The 13,782-nt window shown below is 38.5% G+C and overlaps 1 protein-coding gene across 6 annotated transcripts in view; it reads right to left on the reverse strand.

Annotated features, from left to right (window-relative positions):
• BCKDHB (branched chain keto acid dehydrogenase E1 subunit beta) overlaps positions 1–13,782 on the reverse strand; it is a 293,140-nt gene that overhangs the window by 236,573 nt on the left and 42,785 nt on the right. For all 6 annotated transcript variants that reach the window (XR_010933848.1, XM_067702709.1, XM_067702711.1 and 3 more), the window contains exons 4-6: positions 9,393–9,526; positions 9,018–9,173; positions 6,481–6,589 (exon numbers count right to left, since the gene is read on the reverse strand). Coding sequence is in view for 5 of the 6 variants with exons in the window: in XM_067702709.1 (XP_067558810.1) it covers positions 6,481–6,589; positions 9,018–9,173; positions 9,393–9,526 (399 nt within the window). In the remaining variant the exon portion in view is untranslated. The remainder of the gene's footprint in view (positions 1–6,480; positions 6,590–9,017; positions 9,174–9,392; positions 9,527–13,782) is intronic.

Here is a 13,782-nt window from a genome sequence, read left to right on the forward strand (position 1 = left end):
CACCGTGGATGTGGCACGTGGAGTCCCACCTTTAAGCAAGGGCTCCTAGTACATTCTCTACCTAAAGTAGGTCCTGGACTTTGTCTCCTGTCCCCACTGTTCCATGGAGTCATCAGAGCAAAAGCTCAATGTTTCCAGGACCAGGCAAATACCTTCTGGAAGATTTGGGCATTCGCTTCTATCCCAGGGTTCTGAGGTTCACTTATTTCAAGACTCCAGAGTCCTAACTTCCAAGCCAGCTCCGTACACATTTAAAATAAACAAACAAACAGGGGTGGGATGAATTAGGAGACGGGGATTGACATATATACACTACTATGTATAAAAGAGATAACTAATGAGAACCTACTGTATAGCACAGGGAACTCTACTCAATGCTCTGTGGTGACCTAAATGGGAAGGAAACACGAAAAAGAGGGGATATATGTATACGTAGAGCTGATTCACTTTGCTGTACAGCAGAAAGTAACACAACATTGTAAAGCAACTATACTCCAATAAAAATTAATAAAAACACACACACACACACACACACACACGTACACACCTTTTATTGCAGGGTATCTACCACTCCTCCATTACTACCAGACAAAGAAATCTTACTCTACACTTACTCTTGACCCCTCCCTCTTCTTTCCCCTTCTTAAATTTACTTAGACACAAATATTTCATACGATCTAACAAATTTCTAACCCATCTTTGTCTGCTAATTAAGCCCCCACCATTTCTTGGACAGGCTGTTCAAACAGCCTCCTAGCTGTTTGAAGCATCTCCTATCAAAGCAATCTTTTTCTCACACTAAGCCTTGGCGGTGGTGAGAGATGGACGGGAGTTCCAGACTGCCCCCTGGGCTCTAATCCATCCAAGCAGGTTCTAGTTTGTCCTGGCTCTGCCTTGCTTCATGTCCATCTTCCCTTCTCAACAGTCTGTCCTGCAAACTTCAAGATATAGCACCAAACACAGAAACAACAACCTTTCATGGACTATTTAGCTTCTACAACTGCATATAGTATATATAAATATAATACCTTCTAGTGTTTTGCTTCTGATCAAACCCTGACTGATAGAGCAGTATACAGAGATCTGTCTCACTTCTTTAAAGACCTGCAGCGTAATCCATCAAAAGAATGTAGTTTAATTTACTCAACCAAGCCCAAATCCCCTAGTGATGGACGAATGGGTTATTTCCAGTCCTTGTTCTTAAAAATGGTGCTATAATGAACAGTAACATTTTCTCAGATTTTATCAGTGTATCTCTGAAATAGATTCCTAAAAGTAGACTATGAGCCAAACCATATTATTCCTAAGAGTTCTATCCCCTCCTTAAAATGTGTAACTTCTGGGCTTCCCTGGTGGCGCAGTGGTTGAGAGTCCGCCTGCCGATGCAGGGGACGCGGGTTCGTGCCCCGGTCTGGGAAGATCCCACATGCCGCGGAGCGGCTGGGCCCGTGAGCCATGGTTGCTGAGCCTGCACGTCCGGAGACTGTGCTCCACAACGGAAGAGGCCACAACAGTGAGAGGCCTGCGTACCTCAAAAAAAAAATAAAAATAATTTTAAAAATATATAAAAATTTAAAAATGTGTAACTTCTTTTGGAAACCACGCAAGCAACTGTGACAGAGATTGGTAGTTGTCAATATGTGTCTCCCATCACTGTGTAACAATAAAATTTTTAGTCTTTAGCCTAGTACCCAACTACTTTTTTTTTTTTTTTAAGATGTTGGGGGTAGGAGTTTTACTAATTATTTATTTTTGCTGTGTTGGGTCTTCGTTTCTGTGCGAGGGCTTTCTCTAGTTGTGGCAAGTGGGGGCCACTCTTCATTGCGTTGCGCGGGCCTCTCACTATCGCGGCCTCTCTTGTTGCGAAGCACAGGCTCCAGACGCGCAGGCTCAGTAGCTGTGACTCACGGGCCTAGTTGCTCCGCGGCATGTGGGATCCTCCCAGACCAGGGCTCAAACCCATGTCCCCTGCATTAGCAGGCAGATTCTCAACCACTGCGCCACCAGGGAAGCCCCCAACTACTTTTTCAGCCTTCCTTGTGGCGAGGTGTGGCCCTGTAATTAAGTTCTGGCCAATGGGATGTAAGTAGATTTAATATGTGCAACTTCCAAGTCATTCTTTAAAGAGAAGATGACTCCCTTTCCCCTTCCACCTCCCTTTCCCCTTCCACCTCCCTCACCCCTTCCTGGTGGCTGGAATGTATATGTGATGTTGGGAGTGGAGCATCCATCTGGGACCATGTTGAAGACAATAGAGAAACCAGACAGAAGGTCCCTGGTACCTTGATGACTAAGGCACCACTGCACTGCCAACCAGGATGTTTATGTGAGAGAAAGATAAATTTCCATTGTACTTAAGGTCTTATAATGGGTTTTATTGTTAGCCTAGTTTTTTGAAATTGGATAACTCATGACTATATCTATCTATGTATTTAAGATACTATTCCATAAATAAAATGAGGACTTAAATGCATAGATTTTATAAACATTGCCTTAGGCTACTTAAAAGTTAGCTTTTATGGCCTTCCTTATACTTGACCATGTCACATTTAGTTAAGATTACTGGATAATTAACCTAAATGAGCTATTATGCAATAAACACAACTCCCATTTTTACAAGGAATTATCAGCATCGTGTTTGTAATATAAGAATATACATCTATATTTATTACTCTGTGAATTTTCCCAACATGAACTTTAAAAAAAAAATTTAAATGTAAAGGTTCACATCTTTAGTCTCCTCTGTTTTAACTATTCCCAAATGTATGCTAGAAATTCAAGACGAATGAATGTCAGAAAAAAAGTCAGTCTATCTGAATGGATAAAGAAAATGTGGTACATATACACAATGTAATATTACTCAGCCATAAAAAGGAACGAAATTGGGTCATTTGTAGAGACGTGGATGGACCTAGAGACTGTTACACAGAGTGAAGTAAGTCACAAAGAGAAAAAGCAAATAATGTTCATTAACGCATATATGTGGAATCTAGAAAAATGATACAGATGAACCGGTTTGCAAGGCAGAAATAGAGACACAGACGTAGAGAACAAACATATGGACACCAAGGGGGGAAGGGGGGCATGGGATGAATTGGGAGATTGGGATTGACATATATACACTAATATGTATAAAATAGATAACTAATGAGAACCTGCTGTATAGCACAGGGAACTCCACTTCACTGTACAATAGAAACTAACACAACATTGTAAAACAACTATACCCCAATTAAAAAAAATAATAAAGTCAGTCTGTTAAGTTAGTGTTTGTGGATACTACAAGTCTTCCTATTATTACCACTTAGAAATTATCAGGCTACTCCGATCTTTTAAATGAATCGAAAGCACCTTCTTTTATTTATTGGACTCTGTCAATACAGAAACGTCTTCCACAAAGCACAATAATCCAGATTATTGAATCAAAATACGCCATTCCCTTTTACATCATTCCAAACAACTTTAATTTTGGAGTTTCCTCCACCAGTGCAAAGCAGATCTGAGAGATGAACAGATAGAGCTAGAGAAAAGGGGGCTGCACGCAGGCAGCAGCTGCAGAATCAGCGTGAGAACGTTCAGAGCCCCTGTTCACATCCCCGTCCCCACAAAAGAGCAGAAACCAAAATATGGCCAGCTGCAAGATACGGATTTGAACCAGAGGCCAAGGCTAAGAAAACTATGGGTTAAAAGAAGATGTGGCACATATATCCAATGGAATATTACTCAGCCATTAAAAGAAACGAAATTGAGCTATTTGTAATGAGGTGGATAGACCTAGAGTCTGTCATACAGAGTGAAGTAAGTCAGAAAGAGAAAGACAAATACCGCATGCTAACACATATATATGGAATTTAAGAAAAAAAAATGTCATGAAGAACCTAGGGGTAAGACAGGAATAAAGACTCAGACCTACTAGAGAATGGACTTGAAGATATGGGGAGGGGGAAGGGTAAGCTGTGACAAAGTGAGTGGCATGGACATACATACACTACCAAACGTAAGGTAGATAGCTAGTGGGAAGCAGCCACATAGCACAGGGAGATCAGCTCGGTGCTTTGTGACCACCTAGAGGGGTGGGATGGGAGGGTGAGAAGGAGGGAGACACAAGAGGGAAGAGATATGGGAACATATGTATAACTGATTCACTTTGTTATAAAGCAGAAACTAACACACCATTGTAAAGCAATTATACTCCAATAAAAAAAAAAAGCATCCTGAATTCTACATAAGAACCAAGAATTATAAAAAATAAATGGAGATAGTTATTGCTTTAGAACTGACGTTATGCACTGGTTCTCAAAAGTTAGTATGAGTCAGAAGCACCTGGAAGGCTGTGAAGACAGAATGAGCTGGGCCGTCCCGAGGGGTTCTGATTCAGTAGGTCTTGAACTGACTGAGGCCTGACAGCCTGCATTTCTCATTAGCTCCCACAGTGCTCCTGCTGCTGGCACAGGGATCAAGCTTGATAACCACCTGGAGAACACTCCTATAAGGATTTCAGTGGCTAACTCTTTTCCAAGCCTACTTTCTTCGGCAGAGAAATTCTCTAGCTATGAAATAAACTCTTTTTTAGTCTTTACTGGGACAAGAAAAGATTCAGTTAAGAATCCCTGAAATGACACATAAACAATCACAGGGAAAAAGCTGAAAAACTTCTGAGCCTCGATCCTCATCAGGGTCTTTCATAATCTCTCCCAGGGCCACACCTACAACAAATTTCTCAAGCTCATTCTCTTAGCTGGAATTCTATAACATTAAACATTTCCCTCACCAATCCTGATATCAAAATCCGGAGCAAAGTGAATAGTACTTTTCCAAATGTTACTTAGTCCCCATTTATTAAAAACTGGGAAAAAAAAAAAAAACCTGTATTAATTGATTAGCTTGAATTGGTTGGCCTTACAAATATAGTACTTATAGGGTATTCATAGTAATTAGAAATCAAATAGCTACTCAGTATATAACATTGGTGTTTTCCTTTTCACCTCAAGCTTATAAATTCTTTTGTTATTTTTTATTGCATAATGGGATATAGATAACTATAGAGTTCCCCCAAAATGTAGAGATTCAATTTAAAGTATGCTTAAATGAAGAGCAACTGGAACTCTGATAAATTTCCCGCAGAAATGCAAAATGGCATAACCACTTAGAAAAAGTCTTCAGTAGATTCTTATAACATTCAATCTGCTCTGACACATCAATTCTAATCCTGGATGTTTATCGCCAAAAACAAAAAGAAAGAAAGAAACAGTATGTTCACAAAAACACTCGTGTAAGAATGTCTCTAGCAGCCTTGTACAAAATAGGCAAAAACTGAAAACAATGATCATTTGTCCATCAACAGGGGAAGGGATAAACTGTGATATATTCATACAATGCAAATGCTACTCAGCAATGAAAAAGGAATAAACCACTGATACAAGCAACAACATGAATGAATCTCAAAACCATTAGGCTGAGCAAAAGAAGGCAAACACAAAAGAATATACACAGCACAGTATGACTTATATGAGGGCCCAAAGCATACGCAACTAATCCATGCTGAAAGCAATCAGAAAGTGGCGATCAGAAAGTTTGGGGTAGGAAGAATGGATTGGCAGAGAAGAGGCAGGAAGGAGCTTCCTGGAGCAATGAAAGTTTTCCAGTCTTGTTTTACATAGTAGTTACATGGATGTAGAAGACTGTCAAATCTATCCAACTGAACACTTACAATCTCTGCATATGTATTTAAATGTACGTAATTCACATCACAAAAAAACAAAATGTTTTAAGCCTAACTATTCGAGGAAAAGAGTGGTTTGCCAAAGCACCCTGAATTTGAAATAAAATACACTTTAGGCAGAATAAACAGTTTGATGTTTAAAAGTCCATTATGGCTGATAAAGAAGCAATGATAGATGAGTGTTTACAGAATTATGATTCTGAGCTAGAAAGAGGGTGATCAAACATTTCAGTTTGCCCTAGACACTCATCCCAGTGCAGACCTGATGTTACAAAACTAATAGTGCCCCCTTCACTATCAAAGGAATCCTAATTTAGATGAAGACCTACAAGGACACTTTAGCTAAAAGGACATTTGATATTATTTAGTACCTTTTCCACTCAACCCACATCTACTTAGCATCTACTATGTAGCCAAACACAATCCCTACTTTCTGGCTACCTTTTCCACTCAACCTTTTCCACTCAACCCACATCTACTTAGCATCTACTATGTAGCCAAACATAATCCCTACTTTCTTGCTACCACTTCACATTGCTTCCCTGTTTCCAAAATTAAAATTTAAATAGCTAGATGGATTTTCTCTAAAGTTAACTTAAAATATACAGCTGAGGACAAACTAAATATAGAAGACAACAGAATTTTTTTTTCTACAGGGAAATATAAATCAAGCTTATGAAAGAAAAATTATAATTTTGAGCTATGCAAAACAAAATGTATAAAGATGTTCATAAATATAAAATAAAGGAAAAATTTACCTGCTGCCCTGTAAAGTATTTTAGGTTCAAAAAATATACAAGGATTTTTATCCTCTATGCATGACAAAAGAAGTCCCTTGGCCTGGAAAGGGCTTCTGGGTATAACCACCTGCAAAAACAGATTTTTTTTTAAGACAAGTTCAGTGAAAATGAATCCCAGTAAACTCACATACAAGGGTTGATATTTAAATAACCAATTGTTACTAATTAAATATAGAAATCTTGTATTTTTAGACTAATTACCATTTGTCATAAAATTCACATATTGTCCAAAATGATCCCATTTGTTCCACAAATATTTATCAGATGCCCACCATATTCTGGTAATTAAGATACTGCTATTCTCTCAAGGAGTTAAACTGGCATATACATAAAAAATAAAAGGAAACCACAAAGAGCACTCATCAAAACAAAAAAGTAAATTTGTCAATATCTTCCTGTATTTACTTATAAAGAAATCTTTTCTACTAATATCCAACTGGTACTTTTCAAAGGCATGCAACTCTCTTCTCCAATTTTAAGATGCCAAAATCTCCTTCTTTCCCATGAAAAATCTGGCCTTCATTTCCTAAGTGGAAAAATAATCCACTGAACTTTATGATCCAGGTAATATAATGTGCAGTTACTGCAAAGCTAAAAGAAAAGTGTGGACGTTGCACATTTCCAGTTGGGGAAAGGGCTCAGGACCTTCTTGAGAATGAGACTGATAATGAGGAAGATGATGGTAATAACAGCAGGTGGCATACGTGTTAACTGTTGATTAATCCACTATGTGGATTAATTCATGTTCATAGCAACCCCATGAAGTAGCAATTATTATTTTCCCCAATTTAGAAATAGAGACTGAGGCTTAAAGAGAGACAAGTAGCCTGCCCAAGGTTACCTCGATTGCTAAAGCAAGGATTCTTGCCTGTTCTGACTGACCAAGCTCTTAATTTCTACACCATTTTGCCTCAAATCACAAACTCTTGTCCAGTTTAATGATTGTTAAATAACTACATAAAGATGTTATTACATAGGAAGAGTTATCATTAAAATAAACCTGAATTTATCACAAAGACTCAAATAAGATTCCTTGAAGCAAACTATATTTGGCTTTCAAAATCATTTTTATACCATTTTATTGAAGAATTTTTATTTAAAAAGTAAAATAACACAAATCTCACTATTTTCCGAAAAGAGACTGTTAAATACATTGCTCATCATAGCACACAATGTCTTTATCTTATGTTCCTATTTTAGTTTTTATTCAGCTGCTTTCTTCATGTATTTATTTTTAGCCTTTTGTACTATATGTATATTCTCATTTGGGATAAAATAAAAGAGAAAGCATGGGGGGAGAGAGGTAGGGGTGAGAGAAAAGAACTGCTCTCAAAAATACTGGGTAACATCATAAACATTAAATGTGAATCAATCTTCAGCTCAAGCACAAAAATAACTGTTGCCTCAAATGTGGTTTTTGTCCCAACCTACCATTTCTAGCTTACATTGAAAAATTATGCAACCCCTACTTAACTACAAAATTTTACAACTTTGATCTGGTAGAAAAAACAATAAAACATAGACATACTTACAAATGACTCATGTTATCAAAAACCAGACATAAAGCTCTGGGTAGAAATATCTATGAGTTTTTATACTGATTCCCTGGAAAGCTCTTCAGAAAATAGAAAAGAAGATAATGTAAAAAATTAGGACATAAAATAAGCAAAAAATATATATTTTTTTAATCAAAAGACCCAAGCTGTTGTGGAAGACCTAAGATTATTGTGGAAGGCTGTAAAAGGCAGATGCTTCAAAATTAATTGCTTGAGCAAGTATTACGTTACCCTGGACTGGAAAACATACCTAGGTAACCAAGTCTTCTGTCGGTCTATTTAAAAGTAAGAAATAGACTAAAAGCAAAATTTTATTCCTGTGACTTTGAGGTAAATATGCACTAAGCAGTAGACTTATTAAAATTACTCCAGAATCAACTGTTAAGTGAGAAAGCCCCATTAGAAAGAAACCAAGCTTTCTGCTCAAATGGAATTTGCAAGTAAGGCCTTTTTGCTGAACAAATCTGTGAAACTTGCCAAAGACTGATAGGAATGTATAACTTGACAAATGTAGGAATGTATAACTTGATTGATAGGAATGTATAACTGTCAGTTTCATTTTTCATGTCTTGGTAATATATGTTATTTTGATAAATAAAGATGATTTCTATCACAAAAAAAAAACAAAAGGAAAGAAAGAAGGAGAGCTTTGAAAGAGATGGAAGATAAACTATGTTCTCGGTTTTATTATTTGAAGTCTATGAAATTCACATCGGGGTAACGCCAGTGCTGCTTCAAGGAAAATATTCTATAAACCTGGATGTTGGCTGCTTAATGTAAATGAAATAAAAGCTCTCTTTCTTAAAAACAATTAAGTTCACATAAATTCCAAAAATCCTGATTGCTTTTCTCTAGATAACCATATTAGTTAATATTAATCGAATGAACCAAAACAGAAACATCAAATGGAGAGCAAATAAAGTACATAAGTGAGAATACCTTGATTCCTGGGCAGTGGGCAAAAAAAGCTTCAGGACTCTGGGAATGGTAGAGAGCCCCATGGCCGACACAGCCCCAAGGGGACCGGATGGTGAGGCTTCCACAATTAAAAAGATCCCCAGAGCGATAGCGATACTTGGCGGCTTCATTAACAATCTGAGGGGGAAAGAGAGAAGGAACATGTCACAATGAGTCCCTTTTCCCATCCATTTTCATAAGCCATTTATTTGATCTTTAAATATATGTCCATAACAAAATAGCTCAAAGGTAACAAAAAGTTCCTAAGATAGGGGTTGGGAGAGTGGAGATAATTCTTTAATACTTCACGGACTTCCCTTAGAAAGGCTCGATTATGGTAAAATGCAATCTTCTTACCTGATCAAAAGCAGGGAAAATATAATCTGCAAACTGAATTTCCGCAATGGCGGTAGCACCAGTGACTGCAATTCCAATTCCAAATCCAACAATTCCTTGTTCACACAATGGGGTATTAAAAACTCTATCTTTACCTACAAAAGAAATGAAAGTCATCTTAATGTGACAAAAGGGAGTAATGTAATGCACAATACATCTGAAAATTCACTGAGTTAATAATGGTGAGATAGAAGAAAAAAGCATAGAATATGTGGATGAAACAGAAAAGAAATAGTACGATGGTTGGTTTCAATGCAAACATAGTAATTATATGAACTCTAAATAATCTAAATATCCTAATTAAAAGAAAGATTGTAACACTGGGATACAAGAAACCAAAACCTAACTACTGAAAAAAAAACACTCGAACGATAAAGATAAATGTAAAGAAAAGGAAGGAAAAAACGCACAATGGAAAACCTAACCAAAAGAAGTTGGTGTCACTACGTTAATTGCAGACAAAGTAGACTTTAAGGGAAAAGGCATTACCAGAGATAAAGAGGGAAAATTCATACTGTTAAAGGGTTCAATTCATAAGGAGGATATAATTCCAAATTTATAGTCATCTAATAACACAAGCTCCAAATAAACAGAAAAAATTGACAGAATTAAGAGGATAAATAGATAAAATTCCCAATATAGTAGGAGATTTTCATGTACCAGTCTCACTGACAGAAAAAGCACACCAAAATAAAAAGTTAAGGGCTTCCCTGGTGGCGCAGTGGTTGAGAGTCCGCCTGCCGATGCAGGGGACATGGGTTCGTGCCCCGGTCCGGGAGGATCCCACGTGCCGTGGAGCGGCTGGGCCCGTGAGCCATGGCCGCTAAGCCTGCACATCCGGAGCCTGTGCTCCACAACGGAAGAGGCCACAGCAGTGAGAGGCCCGCGCACCGCAATAAATAAATAAATAAATAAAAAGTTTAAAACTATTGAACATTTGAACATGATTAACAAACATAACCTAATTGACATACTACACCCGAGAACTAAGAATACAAATTCTTTTCAAGTAAACAGAGAACACTGACACTAACTGACCACAGAGTGGGCTATACATCCAATCAACAACTTCCAAAGGATTAAAATCCTACATAGTATATTCTCAGACCATGGTGGAATTAAGCTAGAAATCAATAGTAAAGTTTTAAAAAAAAATCTGCACCCCCACGTTCACTGCAGCATTATTTACAACAGCCAAGATATGGAGGAAGCAACTTGAGTGTCCATCAATGGATGAATGGATAAAGAAGATGTGATAGATAGATGGATAGATAGAGAGAGAGACAGACAGACACACACACACACACACACACACACATACACACACACACAATGGAATATTACTCAGCCATAACAAAGAATGAAATCTTGCCATTTGCAACAACATGGATGGACCTAAAGGGTATTATGCTAAGTGAAATAAGTCAGACAGAGAAAGACAAATACTGTGTGATTTTACTCATATGTATAATCTGAAAAAAAAAAAAAAAAGAAAGAAAGAAAACCAAAACACCAGGCTCATAGGTACAGAGAACAGGTTGCTGGTTGCCAGAAGTGGGTAGGAGGGTTGGGGAATGAGTGAAGGTGGTCAAAAGCTACAAACTTCCAGTTATAAAACAAATAAGTCATGTAATGTACAGCACGGTGGCTATGGTTAACAATACTGTATTGCATAGTTGAAAGTTTCTAAGAGAGTAGATCTTAAAAGTTCTCATCACAAGAAAAAATTTTTTAACTATGTGAGGTGACAGAGGTTGACGAGACTTACAGTGGTGATCATCTCACGAAGTATACAAATACCCACTTACGTGTACACCTAAAACTAATGTCAGTTATGCCTCAAAAAACATTGTTTTAAGCCTTGCATTAGGAAAGAACACTTTAAATATACATCTAAATAACCCATGTCTCAGAGAAGAAATTATAATGGAAATTAGAAAGTATCTTGAACTGAATGATAATGAAAAAACTACATGTCACAACTTATTGAAGTTCCCATTTCAGTAATGGCAGAGTAGCTTTTGTCACACTAGCCCTCCCACATCTAATGATTACAAATCTGGACAGAATATAACAACTACTTAAAGGTGTCAGAGAACCAAAAAGCAGGTCTGAACAGAAGGAGACTTGACCCTTGAAAGAAAGGAAGCACATGCAGGACGGGCCCCACCTTTATCAGGCTTGTTCCCAGTGGGGGACTCCCCAGGCTGACATGAGACAGCTAGAACTCAGACACACAGACTCAGTCCTGTTGACTTGAGGTGTCAGGGAATGGAGTCTGGGGCTGCCAGTGGCTGGAACCTGAGACACTAAGTCCCTCAAAACAGGGCACTCCATGGGGGCACCCCAAAATCTGTGCATGCACTCTGCTCAAACCCTCGGCTGACCCCGTGCCTGCCTCAGATGACAAGAGCTGGGACCCACCGGGCTGATCAGAGATGTCAGCCGTACCCACTGAAGACTTTTAGACACTCTTCCAATGAAAGCGTCATGATAAACACCTTAGGTTTTCCATTAATCCGCAGGATACGTTATTAGCATACAACTCAATTCTCACTTGAAATTTTATCACCTCTCAACCAGTATCAGTATTTCATGAAAAATTCTCATTTCAGGGAGCTGGATGGACACAAGCAGTGGCCACAGTCTGGCCAGGGGATGAAAAGTATGGGGACCAATCAGGATTCGTGTTTAGTTTGTCATCATGATCTGGGATTACCTTCTGAAATTGTGACCCCCATCCCTCATCAGTTTCCTATCTGACTGCAAGTAGCTTGATAACTGCTGAAGATCTGCACTTCCATTAGACCAAGAACAATTCACTGGTAGAAAATGAACACAGATTCCAGCTGCCACCTGTGGAATCCACATCCCTGAATACCGCAAGCACCGCAACCAGATGAGCAGGGTTCCTATCTATTCTTTGCTACCTCAAGTGCCCAGATTCAGATATTTTTCATCTCAGTAAACATAACCCTTTTTGCTGCTAGAGGGCTAAAGTTGAGTCTCTCAGAACTCTTACTCCAAAACAGTTTGAGGAAACTGTTTAACAGCTCTCGCCAACAAGTTTCTAAGCTCTAACAGAAACTGCTTCAACATGAACTAAATAATAAAAGTCTGTTTCTTAAAAAAAAATAAAAAGATGAAAAGCAAGTATAAAATTTTTAAAAATCTGTTTCTATTTTCTCCCAAGCAGGTCATGATTGAGGGTAAGAGTACAAATAAAATGCACAATACTGATAACTTCCTTTACTTTAGAATGCAATTAACCTAACATAAAGTTCATACACATAGTATCCCAATGGGTGATTAATACATACAGGGATTACACTATGAGTTAAGACAGATCTGGGTTTAAGTGCTATCACCACAAGTTACTAAACTCCCTATGGCTCAGTTTCATATCTGTAACAGACCAATCATGATACTGAAAAGACAAAAATAATTCATACATGTATTCAAATGTTTACAAAGTACCTAATATTGTCTAGATGCTATTCTAGATGCAGAGGATACAGCAGCAAAGAAAACCAAAAAAAATCCTATCCTCATGGAACTTAGATTCTGGTCAGGGAAAACAGACAATAAAAACAAAATAAATGAGTAAAATACATAGCGTATTAGATGATGACAAGAGCTGCATAGAACAGTAACACAGGGAGTAAGTGGTCAGGGGAGAGGAAGTGGAACTCCTATGGTTTTCAACAGGGAGATAGGGGAGGCACCACTGAGAGGTGACATTTAAAGGAAGAGTTGAAGGAAGTGAGGAAATGTACCGTGAGTACATCCCAGGGCATCAGTGTTCTGGACAGAGGGACCAGCAAGTGCAAAAGTCCTGGGGTATAAATATGTTTAGCACTTCAGAGGAAAGGTACGAAGACCAGAGTGCCTGGTATGGAGTAAGAGAAATAGTGGTAAGAGATGAAGCTGAAGAGTTAAAAGGATGGGCTGGGGCAGTGGCACAGGTCGGACGGGGCCTGGGGTGTGGGGGGCGGGCACTGTAAACAGTCTGACTTTGACTGTGAGAAGGAGTGAGTCAGTAAGTAGGTGAGTGAGACAGGAAGCCATGGAGCAAAGTCACGCCATCCTCCAAGTTGCATTTCAGCAGGATCCCTCTGGCTGGTATTTGGTGAACAGTCTGTAAATAGGCAAATGTGGACACAGCAAGACTGATGACAGGATGCTGCAATCATCCCAGTAAGAGATGATAAGAGCCTCCAGATATAGTCTAAAGATAGCGTCAGAAGGATTTACCAAGGAAAGGGAAAGGGACGTGGAGTATGAGTCAGAGAAACGCTGAAGATGAGTCAGTGGCTTTTGGCTTGAGTAGCCTGAGGAGAGAGTTACCACT

The sequence above is a fragment of the Pseudorca crassidens genome, chromosome 13 (genome assembly GCF_039906515.1).
Source record: "Pseudorca crassidens isolate mPseCra1 chromosome 13, mPseCra1.hap1, whole genome shotgun sequence".
Classification (NCBI taxonomy): domain Eukaryota; kingdom Metazoa; phylum Chordata; class Mammalia; order Artiodactyla; family Delphinidae; genus Pseudorca; species Pseudorca crassidens.